Source organism: Giraffa tippelskirchi, chromosome Y, assembly GCF_054371585.1.
Source record: "Giraffa tippelskirchi isolate mGirTip1 chromosome Y, T2T-mGirTip1v1.2.pri, whole genome shotgun sequence".
NCBI classification, from domain to species: Eukaryota; Metazoa; Chordata; class Mammalia; order Artiodactyla; family Giraffidae; genus Giraffa; species Giraffa tippelskirchi.
In genome coordinates this window covers 1,756,938-1,773,345 of record NC_137290.1, presented here as the reverse complement: position 1 = coordinate 1,773,345, position 16,408 = coordinate 1,756,938, and the positions used below count along the sequence as shown (strand labels likewise).

At 51.9% G+C, this 16,408-nt stretch overlaps 1 protein-coding gene across 1 annotated transcript in view; it reads left to right on the top strand.

The window, feature by feature from the left end:
- The window catches only part of LOC145537810 (cAMP-dependent protein kinase catalytic subunit PRKX-like), a 54,907-nt gene that overhangs the window by 20,111 nt on the left and 18,388 nt on the right, over positions 1-16,408 (top strand). The window contains exons 2-3 of the mRNA XM_081568684.1: positions 1,453-1,621; positions 11,290-11,553. Of these exons, the coding sequence (XP_081424810.1) occupies positions 1,453-1,621; positions 11,290-11,553 (433 nt within the window). The remainder of the gene's footprint in view (positions 1-1,452; positions 1,622-11,289; positions 11,554-16,408) is intronic.

Here is a 16,408-nt window from a genome sequence, read left to right as displayed (position 1 = left end):
CCGTCCAGAGGCTCCAGGGGAGGCTCCGTCCCACCTCCTCCAGCTTCTGGGGTCTCCAGGCTTCCATCCCTGGGCTGGTGGCCGCCTCCTTACCGTCTGCCTCCATCTTCACGTGGCTTCTCCTCCATGGCTGTGTCTCTGCTGTTCCGTGTCTTATAAGGACCCTGTCATTGGGTTTACTGCCGCCCCTGGTGACTCAGACGGGAACGCGTCTGCCTGCAATGCAGGAAACCCAGGTTCGATCCCTGGGTCGCATGGCAACCCACTCCAGTGTTCTTGTCTGGAGAATGCTGGGGACAGCGGAGCCTGGCAGGCTGTGGGGTCACAAAGAGTTAGTTAGTCACTGTGGAGCGACTGAACAGCAGCAATAGTTAATTACAGTGTTGTGTGAGTCTCAGGTGTACAGAATCCTGAGTCAGTTACCTATTGGTTCTTTTTCGCATTCTTTTCCCATATACGGTTATTACAAGATGTTGACTAGAATTCCCTGTGCTGTGCAGAAGTTGCTCCCTGTTTATCTATTTTCCATCTGGTCATGTGTATCTGTTCATCCCAAACTCATTCATGCCCACTCCCCACCCCCAACCCTTGTCCCTCCGGTCACTGTAAGTTTGTTTTCTGTGTCTCATCCTGATTTAGAAAAGTGTCAAGAAAAAGACGTGTCGAAGGAATGTATTTGGCATGCTTTTCCGTTCTGCCTTTACCTGTGTGTATATGTGTGTTTTTTCTGGGATGACTCATTTTCAGAAACGATAATCAGTCACTGTCATCAAAGGGACAATTCAAGGGCAAGCTATGTTTCTTGTCCTTCAGCTGCTGAGTCGTATCCGACTCTTTGTGACCCTGTGGACTGAAGCACGCCAGACCTCCCTGTCCATCACCAACTCCCGGAGTTCATCCAAACTCATGTCCATCAAGTCGGTGATGCCATCCAACCATCTCATCCTCTGTTGTCCCCTTCTCCTCCTGCCTTCAATCTTTCCCAGCATCAGGGTCTTGTCCAGTGAGTCAGCTCTTCACATCAGGTGGCCAAAGGATTGTAATTTCAGCTTCAGCATCCGTCCTTCCAAGGAATATTCAGGACTGGTCTCCTTTAGGATGGACTGGTTGGATTTCCTTGCAGCCCAAGGGACTCTCAAGAGTCTTCTCCAACACCACAGTTCAAAAGCATCAATTCTTCAGCACTCAGCCTTCTTTATGGTCCAGCTCTCACGTCTGTGGGTCACTCCAGGAAGAACCACAGCTGTGACTCTACGTAGCTTTGTCGTAGAGTCAAGTGATGTTGTGTGTGCGCGCGAATTTAACTGACCATCCCAGAGGGGTGTCTGTCGCCTGGCGTCTCGTAGGGAATCGAGTCGCCCGACCCGCCAGGTTGTCTGACGTTCCCCGGGGGTGGGGGGAGCCGTGGCCGCTGAGCGCCCTTCTCTCCCCCTCTCTGCCCCCCGCCTGCAGGTACAGGGACGTTCGGCCGTGTGCAGCTAGTCCAGGAGAAGACGAGCAAGCACTTCTTCGCCCTCAAGGTGATGACCATCCCCGACATCATCCGCCTGAAGCAGGAGCAGCACGTCCACAATGAGAAGTCGGTGCTCAAGGAAGTCAGCCACCCGTTCCTGGTCAAACTGTGAGTCCTTTGCTCTGGGTCCCTGCCCGCCCGCACCCCCCAGCGCGGGGTTCTCTTGCCGGTCCTGGGGACGGAGCATGTTCCCGGCGGGTCCTGACACACCTCAAGCTCCCCATCGTACAGGAGAAAGGGTGCTGTTCCCACCACGTGCCTGCCCAGGGTCGGAGGGGAGAAGGGGGTGCCTGGCTGGTCCAGCCAAACATCCACGTGGGTTCCCCGCCTCCCATCGCTGGAGAGCTCTCATCTCCTGGGTTTTCCTGGGACCTCAGTCACCTGCTCACCTCTACTCCCGTCCTCTCTGCGGCGTCTCCTTGACTCTGGAGTGTCCTCACGTCGGATGTATCGTGGCGTCGTCCAGGGGCTGGTGCCCGGGGTGCAGCGCATACGTGCCTCTCTCCCCCACGTTCTTTAAAGTTTGGCTTATTAGTTGATTCATGATTTGGGGACTGAAGTGCGTCTCTGTCGGGCTTCCCAGCTGTTGCTAGTGGTGAGGAACCCGCCTGCCAGTGCAGCAGATCCAAGAGATGTAGGTTCGATCCCTGGGTCGGGAAGATTCCCTGGAGGAGGGCATGGCTACCCACTCCAGTATTCTTGGGCTTCCCTGGTGGTTCATAGGGTACAGCATCTGCCTGCAATGCAGGAGATCCAGGTTCAATTCCCGGGTTTGGAAGGTCCCCTGAAGTAGGGAATGGCAACCCACTCCAGTATTCTTGCCTGGAGAATCCCATGGACACAGGAGCCCGCTGGGCTACAGTCCACGGGGTCGCAGAGAGTCGGACACGACGGAAGCAACTAGCACGCGGGCACAGTGCCTCTTTTGAGATGCCCTTCCCTCCATCATCCCAGCACAGTGACCCGCAGTGGAAGATGGGGGTGCCACCCACGTGGCCAGCCCAGGATCAGCCCTCCGCTGCGATGCTTGCCTCCTCTGCCTTGCCCCTCCCCCCCTCCCGCCTCAGCCATCCACACCCGCCTTTCTTCCGCGATCCGCCCCTCCGGGCATGCAGACACAGGACCGTTTACTATGGTCTGGGAGCATCTTGCGTGTCCCCCACTCTCCGCCCCCACGCATGGACAAAACACCCGTAAACTCAAAACCACCGGAGCAGTGTCTCGAGACGAGTAGGGGCCTGTTTGACGGGGGACAGAAGGGAGCAGCTGACGTTTCTTCTGTGTCTGACTTTCCCTTTACGGAGCGGAAGGGCAATCTGGGGTCCCTGTGGCCCAGTCACTAGAGTCTCATGCTTTTGAGTCATCAGAACCGAAGTAGCTGGTGCATCGGAGTCAACCCCCGCCCCCCGGTCAAGACTGAGTCTCCAGGTGGCTGATGGGAAGACTTGTAGACAATCCAATGCGTGTATGTCTTCATCTGCAAGGAACCAAAGCTTCTACTTAATGGTGTCTCTCCTGTGAACTCCGTGATTCCGGGAAGGCACTCCCGTTGGCCAGGGGTTTTCGATGAATCTTTTATAAAGGAGATGTGGACTGCTCTGTCTGTGGGCAAGTCATTCTCACGTGATTTAGGAGAACTGTCTTGAGCTTTTTTTTTTTTAAACCAAATACGGGAAGTCCTCAAACCAGAACCCCAGGGTGTGTCCCCGAGGGTGCTTTGTGGCCCAGTTTTCCCAGGAAGACCGGCCTCCTGGCGGCTGGATTCCTGTTTGTTCTGGAGATGTGGTGGTCTTGTTGCGCTGCTGTGGTAGCTTAGATGGTTTAGAGAATCTGCCTGCAGTGCAGGAGACTCAGGTTCAATCCCTGGGTCAGGAACAAGAGAAGGAAAGGCACCCCATTCCAGTGTTGTTGCCTGGAGAGTCCCACGGACAGAGGAGCCTGGCGGGCTACAGTCCAGGGGGTTGCAAAGAGTCAGACACGACGGAGGGACTGGCGCACAAGCCCAGAAAGATACCATAAGGGCCTGTGAAAGTGACCTTGTTTGGAAATTGGGTCATTGCAGGTAGAATTAAGTTGTATGTTGAGGTGCTGTAGAAATGTGCTCTTCGTCCGATTTGATGGGTGTCCTTATACCAAGAGGCCTAGGTCGGGAAGATCCCCAGGAGAAGGCAAGGGGAACTTTTCCGTGTAATTTAGTCTACACAGCCGTCCCTCTGTGTGTGTCTGTGTCCTGACCACCTCTTCCTATGTGGACCCCAGCCCTAAGGGACCAAGACCCGCCCTAGTGACCTCATTTGGCCTTTATGCTCTCTTTGAAGACCCATCTCCTAATACAGCCATCTTCTTAGGTCCTGGAGGGGTTAGCAGTTCAACATACGGATTTGGGATGATGCAGACGGTAAAAAAAAAAAAAAGTCTGCCTGAAATGCAGGAAACTCGGGTTCCATCCCTTGTTTGGGAAGATTCCCCTGGAGGAGGAAATGGCAACCCACCCCAGTATTCTTGCCCAGAGTGTCCCATGGACAGAGGAGCCCAGCGGGCTATGGTCCGTGGGGTCGCAAAGAGTCAGATATGCCTGAGTGACTGGCACTTTCACCATCCAGCCCAGAACCTGTTTACCGACTTGCTAAGTGCAGATCTTTTAGCCCATGAGGGTGTTGTTATAAGGTCCTTGAGGCTTGGGATGCTTTCTGGGCGTTATCACTTCAGAGACCAGGTTGTGTTTGCAAACTGCGATTGTGCTGATCCAGGGCCAGCAGGCTTGGGATGCGCCCCCGTACAGAGCAGGATTCTGTGTGACCAGCCCTGGGCACAGACGGCGGGGGATGCCCGCGGCCACGGGGTGAAGCACGCAGTTGAGGGGGAAGAAACCAGGAGGTGAGCAGGTGTCGAAACCTCGGCTGCGCAGTTTTCTCTTGGAAGTGAGTCACTTCTCCCAACATCTGCCTTTTCAAACACTGTCCATAAACCCCAAGTGGGTTTTCCTTGCATTTATGTGAAGCTGCCTGGAGCACGGAAGATCACGCCAAAGAAAGACTCCAGTTTGAACTTCTGCTTGAACGGTTTGGCACGTTCGCCCAGGGTGTTATCAGCAAGTTCGGGATTTGAAGTGCTACTGGTTGCATTTTTCTGAAAACCAGCCAGGAGATTCACTACATAGACATCGGACGACACTTTCTGTTCTGGGATAAAGCCATTCCGAAGGTCAGTGCAGCCTGCAGAGAGATAATTTGAAAAGAGCTGAATAGCTCAGTGTCCAGGGTGTAGAAGGATTGTGACACAGTCAAGATTTCCCAGGGGAGGAAGCCTTCGGTCCTGTCTGAAGAATGCAACCTTGTGTCTGCTCTCTGTCCTTCCTGCCATATAGAAATTGCTAGCATCTAAGAGTGGGACCTGGAGAAGGGAATGGCAACCCACTCTAGTATTCTCGCCTGGAGAATCCCATGGTCAGAGGAGCCTGGTGGGCTGCAGTCCACGGGGTCGCAAAGAGTCAGACATGGCTGAGCGACTAACACTTTCTGTTCTTTCAAGAGTGGCACCAGGACAGGTGATCTCAGCACCGCTGACATTTTTAGGACTTAAGCCCAGGAGGTGGCATCTCTATTGACCCTGAGGACTGCTCTGAGGAAGCAGGATGGGGTGGGGGGAGCCAGGTTATATAGAAGTTTTGCAGGTAGTGTGAACATCAGAAGATGATGGTTAATTAAATCAGATCTGAAGTTAAGGAATTTAGTGCTTTTCTGTGTATGGATGTGAGAGTTGGACTATAAAGAAAGCTGAGTGCTGAAGAGTTGATGCTTTTGAACTGTGGTGTTGGAGAAGGCTCTTGAGAGTCCCTTGGACTGCAAGGAGATCCAACCAGTCTATCCTAAAGGAGATCAGTCCTGAATATTCATTGGAAGGACTGATGCTGAACCTGAAGCTCCAATCCTTTGGCCACCTTGATGAGAAGAACCGACTCACTGGAAAAGACCCTGATGTCGAGAAAGATTGAGGGCAGGAGGAGAAGGGGACGACAGAGGATGAGATGGTTGGATGGCATCACCAACTCGATGGACATGAGTTTGAGCAAGCTCTGGGAGTTGGTGATGGACAGGGAGGCCTGGCGTGCTGCAGTCCATGGGGTTGCAGAGTCGGACACGACTGAGCGACTGAACTGAACTGATGTATAGGAAGATGCAAGAATCTGCACTCATTGAAGTCATTCCTTTATTCTGCATCTCAGCTCCCTGGGTCCAGTGTCCTGTGTGTTCACCTCCTGAGTTTCCTCAGGGCTCACCGTGGGGAGTGGCTGCAGTCTGATGGCTGCTAGAAGGCAGGTGTTCTTTGCTGAGTTCCTTCAGGGCTCAGGGGCTCACCATCCATTGTGGCTGCAATCGCTCATGACTGTGACATCGTTGGTTTACTGACATGGTTGGAAATAATTCCCATTTCTCACGAGTTTCCATAGAGGTTCATTGTGCAGGTTCATCAGTCAGGTGTCGTTGGGACCCTAGAAGACATTTCCCCATCAGAAAAGCCCTTGCTGGGCTGCTGAGCTCGCCCATGAAAGCGCAGCGAGACTGTCCTGCCTTTGGGATACTGTGTGCTTCTGTTTGAGCATCACGGCAAGGAACAGCCCGGCTGGACCTAGCCATGTCATGATGTGACCCAGAGAAGGAGCGCTTGCAGCCCTGAGAAAGAGACTTGTCTCGATTATAAAGGATGGGAAAAAGACGGGCGCCTGGTCAGCTGATGGCTCTAGAAAGCAGTGCCGGGGAGGAAGACATTTTCCTGGTCCTTCCAGGCTTTTCTGGCTGGTCTAACGATGAAATTGACTTGAGACAGATGAACCAGGAGAAGGACACACAAATTTAATCTCATGTATACATGGGAGAGAGCTACGAAGGTGGAATCACTCCCTAAAATGGCCCAACATGTAGACTGCATGCTGAGTTGTGTCCCAACTCTTTGCGACCCCTATGGACGCTAGCCCTGCCAGGCTCCTCTGTCCATGGGATTTCCCAGGCAAGAATACTGGAGTGGGTTGCCATTTCCTCTTCCAGGGGATCTTCCCAACCCAGGGATCGAACCTACATCTCCTGCGTCCCCTGCCTCGGCAGGCGAACTCTTTACCACTGAGCCACCTGGGACTCCCCAAATGGCTCTAACCCTCCCCTTAAATACCGTCTTCAGCTGAAGACAAAAGAGGATGTTGGGGGTAGTGGTTTGAGACATCAAAGAGGAGGAAGGACAGTTGACATAGAGACAGAAAAAAAACAAACAAAAAGTTTTATAAATGAATGTCTGCTGGGCCAGGAGAGACATAGAGACCCAGAGTGAACAGTGGTCTCCAGCCTCTGTTTGCAGTCTCCAGTATCCTTTGCAGACATCTCTGCTGAAACTAGAGGTTCCAGGACCAACTCCTATCTATGTTCCTTTAGGCAGTTCAGGGAGAAGGTCCAAGTTTTCTCTTGAGTCTGCTGGACCTTTTTTGTTTTCAGCTGGAGATAATCTGCATGCCAGAGAGATACTGGGGGAGGGCAGGTTTTGTTCCTTTTCCAGTAAACAACAGCCACAAACCATCCCCACTGCACCCCACCCCCGCCAAAGCCCTCTTCCTGCCTCCTGTCTTCCGTCACATCTCAACACTGCAGATCTCAAGCCTTGAGACTGGCAGCGGGACAAAGATGCACAGGAACTGGGGAAAGAGAAACCCGTAGCAGTGGCTGCCACTGTGCTTCCTAAAGACAGGGACCCTTGGGCAGCCCTGGCCGCAAGAGGCGGAAATCTAGCAATGCAGAAAGAAAGGCATTTATACGAGTGTAACAAAGTGAGGTGAGTACATCACTTAGCATGCAGCCCTCAATGTGCATCACTACTTCACTGTTACTAGGCAACAGGTCCCGCTGAGCCATTGGTCCCCTCTGCAGTGGGCCCCGCCTACAAGCAACCAACTGTCCATAAGCGACCCTGAGTGGTCCTGCTCAGCCACTGGTTGATGCCTCAGTGGGCTTTGCCCATTGGCAACCAACAATGAATGCGCGACCGTCGGTCCCGCTCAGCCATTGGTCGGTGCTGCGGGAGGACCCACCCACAAGCAACCAACTGCCAATGAACGACCCCTAGTGGTCCTGCTCAGCCGGTGGACAGTGGGCCCCACCCATGAGCTACTGGCAATGAGCAACCCTTCGTGGTCCCACTCAGCCATTGGTCGGCTTAGTGGGCCCCGCCCACAAGCCGCCGACTGCCAATGAGCCACGCTTAGGTGGTTCAGCTCAGCCATTGGGCGGCAGCACAGTAAAGCCCCGCCCACCAGCTGTCAATGAGCAACCCTTCATGGTTCCACTCAGCCATTGGATGGCACTGAGTAGGCCCCACCCACTGGCATGCAAGCATCAATGAACAGCCCTCAGGGATGCTGCTCATCCATTGGGCGGCGCTGCAGCGGGCCCGCCCACAGGCCAGCAGCTGTAATCAATGATCGCCCCTTAGTGAGGGCCTTCATCCAAAGGTGTGTGGACTGGTGGTCAACGGGTGGACACAGCGCAGACGCGGGTCCTGGCCTTCCCCCCGGGGGCCCTCCAGCTCACCCAGCCTTGGTCCACCGGAAGGGCCTGGAGGGCCCCGGGAACAGGCTGGGGGTTGTGGCTCGGGGGGCTCCAGAGTGCTCGCCAAGGACACCCACTGGCTAGGCCTGGGGCTTCCGGCCGCGGTGACCCTCTCCCCCATGCTTGGGTCTGCGATCTAAGTACAGCGAGCGTCCGTCCTGGCTACCGTGCAGTCAGGGACTCCCATGGGACCTCGTCTCCCCGATCTGGGCACCCTGAGAAGCCTGGGGGTCTCCCCCCCATCCTTGCGTCCGTGGTCTAACCACAGCGGGCGTCCGTCCTGGCCACCCTGCAGTCAGGGAACCCCATGGAACCTCGTCTCCCCCATCTGGGCACCCTGAGAAGCCCGAGGGTCAGTTCAGTGATGACAGCTGGGCAGGGTCTGGGGACCTGGCCCTCAGGGAGCTACTCGCTAAGCTCTGTACCTTCTGAGCCAGGCCTGGGACCTTGGAGGGTGAAATCTGTGCCTGGGGACCTGGCCCTTTCTTTTCAGAACAGAGAATATAAAGTGTCTGGCAGAGATTTAGAGGGACATTGTCCACTGACCATGACCTGATCTCAAGAGCAAGGGATGTGTGTGTGCGTATGAATGTGCTCAGTCGTACCTGATTCTCTTCAACCTCGTGGACTGTAGCCTCGCTAGGCTCCTCTGTCCATGGGATTCTCCAGGCAAAAATACTGGAGTGGGTTGCCATGCTCTTCTCCAAGGGATCTTCCCGACCCTGTGACTCAGGGATCAAACCTGTGTCTCCTGCATCGCAGGCAGATTCTTCACCCCTGAGCCATCTGGGAAGCCTGAATAAAGGCTCCGACATCAAGAAGTTGACAACAGCTAACCTCGCCCGTCCCTCACTTTTCATACAAAAGGGCTTCGCTGAAACCTTCCAGTAACTTTGGGTTTTTTAAGGCATGAAGCACCCGTCTCCTTGTACGGCCCTGTAACAGACTTTTCTGTGTTCCAAACTCCAGTGTTCTAGTATGGTTTGGTCTCACTGCGTGTCAGGCAAATGGTCTTGCATTTATGGTAACAGCAGCTCTATCTGAGCGTAGCGGGCTCCCCAAGTGGCCCAGATGGCAAAGAATCTACTTGCCGATGCAAGAGACGCAGGTTCAATCCCTGGGTCAGAAAGATCCACTTGCAGAAGGGAATGGCAACCCACTCCAGTCTCCTTGCCTGGGAAGTCCATGGAAAGGAGTCTAGAGGGCTACAGTCCATAAGGTTGCCAAGAGGAAGACAGGACTGAGTGGCTAAGTACGCGTCTGAGGCTAGTCTCAGAGAGTCTTCACATTTAAATTCACACTTAGAGAAAGCCTCTTGTATGCACGACCCATACTTTCCTCTAACGGATAACCACGGTGATGAGTACAGTAGACATTCATTTGAACGTCAGAACAGTATGTTGTTTTTTCTTTTTGAAAGGCTTTCCTTGGACATAGAAAACGTTCCTCTCTGCAACTCATCTTTTTTCTTTATTTTTAATTTGGCCACCTTGTGCAGCTTGCAGGATCTTAGCTCCCACACTAGGCATCAAACCCACACCCTCAACAGTGAAAGCACAGGGTCCTAACCACCGGACAGCTAGCGAATTCCCTCATATTTTTTTTTATTGCATAAACTTACACTTTCCTGGGAACGTCCCTGTAGCTCACATGATAGAGTCTGTTTGCAATGCAGGAGACCTGGGTTTGATCCCTGGGTCAGGAAGATTCCCCTGGAGAAGGAAATGGCAACCCACTCCAGTAATCTTGCCTGCAGAATCCCATAGACAGAGGAGCCTGGAGGGCTACAGTCCACGGGGTCACAAAGAGTCGGACAGGTCTGCAAAACTACGCACATGTACTTTCCTGACCTCTGCACTTGATGACTTCTTTCTGATTTCCCTTCCAGTTACGTTCTGGGTCATTGCGAGCGGTCTCTTCCAGTGCTTAGTCTACACCCTGATAACAGTTTACTATACGCAGACCTCAGAGATCCAGCAGGCGCGGTGGGAGAGCACCTCAGTAAAGCGGAACGTGCCGTAAAGCAAAGTGCCGTAAAGCAAGTCGCAAGAGGTCTTCGGTTTCCCAATGCGTCTAAAAGTTGTGTTCAGGGGACTCTGTCGTTCTTTTTTAGATTCCGTGTGTAAGTAACATCATATAGTATTTCTGTGATTCTGTCTGGCTTCACTTAGTATGATCATCTCTGTCTTATAGGTACCTTTTCCAGGGCCGTATCTTACACAGTTGTATTTATTCCAATATATGGAGAAGGCAATGGCAACCCACTCCAGTAATGTTGCCTGGAAAATCCCATGGACGGAGGAGCCTGGCGGGCTACGGTCCATGGGGTCGCAAAGAGTCGGACTCGTCTGAGCGACTTCACTTTTCATGACGTGTATACATAGACGCATATACGTGACCGTGACTGTATGTGTTGGCTGGTTGTTCGGTTGTGTCCAGCGCTTTGTGAACCCAGGGACTGCAGCACCTGGCTTTCTCATGACTGAGGGCCTTGTGCTGGCTGTTGAATCTACCAGTCTGCTCTTTTCTTCTCTCTCTTTCTCCAGCGTCTTTCTCACCTCTCCTTAGCGTCCGTCACCCTCCCGTGTAATGAAAACAGGACTTGCAGAACCAAGGAAGTTGTTCAGTCGCTCAGTCATGTCTTGAGTCTTTGCGACCCCATGGACTGCAGCATGCCAGGCCTCCCTGTCCATCACCAATGCCCAGAGCTTGCTCAAACTCATATCCATCGAGTTGGTGATGCCATCCAACCATCTCATCCTCTGTCACCCGCTTCTCCCGCCTTCGATCTTTCCCATCATCAGGGTCTTTTCTGATGAGTCAGTTCTTCCCATCAGGTGGCCAAAGGATTGGAGTTTCAGCTTCAGCATCAGTCCTTCCACTGAATATTCAGGACTGATTTCCTTGAGGATGGACTGATTGGATCTCCTTGCAGTCCAAGGGACTCTCAAGGGTCTTCTGCAGCACCACAGTTCCAAAGCATCCATTCTCAGACGCTAAGCCTTCTGCCTGGTCCAGCTCTCACGTCCGTACCTGACTGCTGGACAGTCCCTATAGATGTATCCTCACGTGACCTGTTCACACACCACGACCTCAGTCGTCTCCCCACCTCAGCCTCTGTCCGTCCAGCCGAAGCGCAGCCCTCAGTCTCACTGTGATCCCCCCCCCCGCCACCCCCTGCTGCAGGTTCTGGACGGGGCATGACGACCGCTTCCTGTACATGCTGATGGAGTTCGTGCCGGGCGGCGAGCTCTTCAGCTACCTGCGAAACCGTGGCCGCTTCTCCAGCAACACCGGGCTGTTCTACGCGGCCGAAATCGTCTGTGCCATCGAGTACCTGCACTCCCGGGACATCGTCTACAGGGATCTGAAGCCGGAGAACATCCTGCTCGACAGGGACGGCCACGTCAAGCTCACCGACTTCGGGTTCGCCAAGAAGCTGGTGGACAAGTGAGTGACTGCTTGTCTCCCCCATGTTCACCCCTCTCCCCGCCCTCTGCCTCTGGCCACCTCCACTCCGTCTTCTGTGCTGGGAGTTCCTTTCTGTTGAGATTCCGCATCTCAGCAGAAGCGATGGGGCTTCCCTGGTGGCTCAGACAGTAAAGAATCCACCTGCAATGCGGGAGACCTGTGTTCGGTCCCTGTATCGGAAGACCCCCTAGAGAAAGGAAGGGCTACCCACCCCAGTATTCTTGGGCTTCCCTGGTGGCTCAGATACTAAAGAACCTGTCTCCTGTGCGGGAGACCTGAGTTCGATTCCTGGGTTCGGAAGATCCCCTGGAGAAGGGAAAGGCTACTCGCTCCAGTATTCTTGCCTGGAGAATCTCATGGACAGAGGAGCCTGGCGGGCTACAGTCCATGGGGTCTCCTGTATTATTTCACATTTTTAAGGAGCCTTGTTTCAAAAGTCAAACCAGCTGTAAATGATTTCTTTCAGAAGTTGGTTTAATTCAGTATGTCCCAAATGAGGCCATTTGAACATATTGTCCATATCAGCGTTGACAGACTCTCTGAATATTTTTTGTCCACACCACATGGCATGTGGGTTGTTAATTCCCTAACCAAGGATGGAACCTGCTTGCTCCCTGCTTTGGAAGCATGGGGTCTGAACCACTGGACCTCCAGGCAAGTCTTCCATGAATCATTGGTACTCAGGATTTGAAATTCCAAACACTTTCTCCTTTAGTGTATCTTTAAGGAGGGCACTGATTTACCATCAGAAACATTAGATCTGTGTTTATTGCCTGTGACGTTTGAAACGGAAAGGAACCAGATTCACATCCGTTTTTCAGTCCATGCATTGAGTATGGGTTGTTACATTTAAATTCAAATTAAAACTGGGTTAAAATTGACTCCCATATCAAGCTAGACCAGGAATGGTGTCCATTCCTGTGATGAATTGGGGTGGTTCTTGTGAGAAGTGCTCCTCACATTGCAGAAACATCTCCGTTTACGGCAAACAATTTGGGGCCAGTTTTACATTAAAGGAAATTAGTTTTAAAGGAAATCAGTCCTGAATTCTCATTGGAAGGAGTGACTCTGAAGCTCCAATACTTTGGGCACGTGATGCAAAGAGCTGACTCATTGCCAAAGACCGTGATGCTGGGCAAGTTTGAAGGCAGGAGGAGAAGGGGACGACAGAGGATAAGATGGTTGGATGGCATCACCGACTCCATGGGCATGAGTTTGAGCAAGCTCTGGGAGTTGGTGATGGACAGGGAGGCCTGGCGTGCTGCAGTCCATGGGGTCGCAAAGAGTCGTCTGAGCGACCGAACTGAACTGACTTACATTAAATAAGTCATGTCTGATGGCTTTTAGACAGGGGCCATCCTAGGATTACTTTTTCTGATGCAGTAAAAGTCAATATCATTTTCTCCTGTAGAGTTTCATCACTTACATGTCTAAGAATAAAATGGGGTGCTTTGTGGCTCAGCTGGTAAAGAATCCTCCTGCAATATGGGAGACCTGGGTTCAGTCCCTGGGTTGGGAAGATCCCCTGGAGAAGGGAAAGGCTACCCACTCCAGTATTCTGGCCTGGAGAATTCCATGGACTGTATAGTCCAGGGGGTCGCAAAGAGTCAGACAGGACTGAGCGACTTTCAGTTTCAGTTTATGCGGAAGAGTGCTGCTGCTGCTAAGTCGCTTCAGTCGTGTCCGACTCTGTGCGACCCCATAGACGGCAGCCCACCAGGCTCTGCCGTCCCTGGGATTCTCCAGGCAAGAATACTGGAGTGGGTTGCCGTTTCCTTCTCCATAAAGTCCACCCTTTTTAAAAAAAAAAAAAAAATTGTTATTTTTGGCTGTACTGGGTCTTCATTGTTGTACTTAGGTGGCTCAGCTGGTGAAGAATCTGCCTACAGTGGAGGAGACCCCGGTTCAATTCCTGGGTCAGGAACTTCCCATGGAGAAGGGAAAGGCTACCCATTCCACTGTTCTTGGGCTTCCCTGGTGGCTCAGCTGGTAAAGAATCCGCCTGCAATGCGGGAGACCTGGGTTCCATCTCTGGATCAGGAAGATCCCCTGGAGGAGGGCATAGCAACCCACTCCAGTGTTCTTGCCTGGAGAATCCCATGGACAGAGGAGCCTGGCGGGCTACAGCCCAGGGGGTCGCAGAGAGTCGGACCCGCCTGACCGACTGAGCCGAGCGCACAGGTCTTTCCCTGGTTGTGGCGAGCAGGGGCCCCTCTCCGGTTGTGATCCGCGGGCTTCTCGTTTCAGTGGCTTCTCCTGCTGTGGAGTACGGGCTCTGAGCGGGCTCACTCCTGGTGCCACGCGGGCTCCTCACTGCCCTGTGTGATGTCAGATCTTCCCGGACCAGGGATGGGACCCAAGGACAAAGCAAGGAAACAGGGGTGATGAGAACCTGTGACCACCCCCAGGGGTGGATTCCCAATCTCTGAACTTCCAGGGGAGGCCAGTTTTTTTTTTTTTTTATTATTATTACTAATTAATTAATTTTACTTAAAAATTTTTATTTATTTATTTATTTTGCTCCTGCCGGTTTATTGCTACCAACCCATCTCCCTGCACCCTCATGCACGCGTGCTCAGCCATGTAACCCCATGGGCTGCAGCCCGCCAGGCTCCTCCGTCTGTGGACTTCTCCAGCTCAGAATACTGGAGTGGGTGGCCCATTTCCTTCTCCATGATTTATTTTTTAACTGAAGGATAATTGCTTTACAGAATTTCATTCTTTTAAATTCATTTATTTTTAGTTGAAACATAATCGCTGTATGGTATTGTTGGTGTCTACCAAACATCTACACGGAAGTCCCGTTTTTTTTTTTTTTTTTTCCCAAAGTCATTTTGTTTGGAAGCCTGATTCCAACAAACTGTCAGTGAAATGCTTCACAGATGCGCTGGGTGATGACTTTGCCCGACCATCACCAGTTCCCAGCTGAGAAATCTGTGGTTCTGAGAGGCGAGATGGTTTGCCCGTATCCGCACAGTTGCCAAGTGATAGAGCTTTACGAGCTCAGGTTTATTTCCCTTCCCAAGAGCCTCTGTTAATGGAAGCACCTCGAAGGGGCAGTGAGGAATGAAGTGCAGCTAGCGGGACCACTTGTCTGCCTTGGACTCATGTTTTTGCCCACTTCCAGCCCATCGGATTGAATGTGTTATAGGGTGTGACCACCCGTGTGTTCCCTTGCGTTGCTCATCTCATTTGTGAAATGAGAGCTGTTCCTTCCCTGTAGGGTGATTGGTACGGATGGCTGGATCTGCCCATTGCACAGTCTTTCCTAAAACCGGTAACGATCAGATAGTGAACGTCGAGTAGAGAGTCAGTGCTTCAGAGTTTTATCATGTCCACCCTCACGTCACCAACATCATCTCCATAATTGTCGCCTTCACTTGCATCACCACTACCAGCATCATCAGCATCAGCACCATTATCAATATCATCACCATCATCACCGTCAACATCACCACCTTCGTTATTGTCACCACCATCATCATATCAGTATGAACACCATCATCACATCAACATCAGCACCATCATATCAGTATCACCACCATCATTATTGTCATCATCATATCATTATTACCATCAGCATCACCACTATCATTGTCACCACCATCATCATAACATCATCACCATCAACATCATTACCATCATTATCATCACCACCATCATCATATCAATGTCATCATCAACATCACCATCATGATATCAGTATCACTTCCATCATATCATCATCACCATCAACATCACCACTATCATTATCGTCACCACCATCATCACCATCAACATCACCACTATCGTTATCATCACCATCAACATCACCACTATCATAATCATCACCACCATCATCATAACATCATCACCGTCATTATCGTCACCACCATCATCATATCAATATCACCATCAACATCACTGTCAGCATCCCCACCATCATTAGCATCACCACTATCATCATATCAACATCACCATCAACGTCACTATCTGCATCCCCACCATCATTATCATCACCACTGTCATCACCATCAGCATCCCCATCATCATCATCATCAGCATCCCCACCATCATCATCACCACCATCATCACATCACCATCATCACCATTAGCACCCCCAACATCATCACCGTCAGCATCCCCATTATCATTATCGTCACCACCATCATCATATCACCATCACCACCATCATCACCATCAGTATCACCACCATCATCACTGTCAGCATCCCCACCGTCATAATCGTCACCACCATCATCACCATCAACATCACCACCATCATTATCATCACCATCAGCATCCCCATCATCATATCGTCAACCACCGTCATCATCACCACCATTGTGATCAATCTCCTTTGCTGTGGACTGCATTTATGTTCCTCCAGAATCCGTGTCTTAAAGCCTTACCCCCTCATGGTGGCTTCATTTGGAGATAGTCTTGTTGCAAGGAAAATTAAGGTCAAGCGACGTCATGGCAGTGCGGTCTTAAAACTACAGGACGTGTAACCCTATGAGACATCTATTACCACCCGCCCCGGTCATGGAAGTCCACGATCGGCACGCTGGCTGACCTGAGTTCCTGATGACGGTCTCTTCCCGGCTCATTCTCACTGTGTCCTCCCGTGGTAAAGAGAAATCTCTGTCTGCCTCCCTCTTCTTACCGGGACACGAGTCATGGCCTTAGTCCCGGTCTTCTCTTGATTACATCTTGCAAGACCCTGTTCCAAGCAAAATCACATCCACAGGCTTTCGTTAGGACTTTTGGGTGGAACACAGCTCAACCCAGTGTGGATGCCGTGGCGGGCACTTGGGAATATGAACGTAGCACCACCTGGACGTCTGTTTTACAG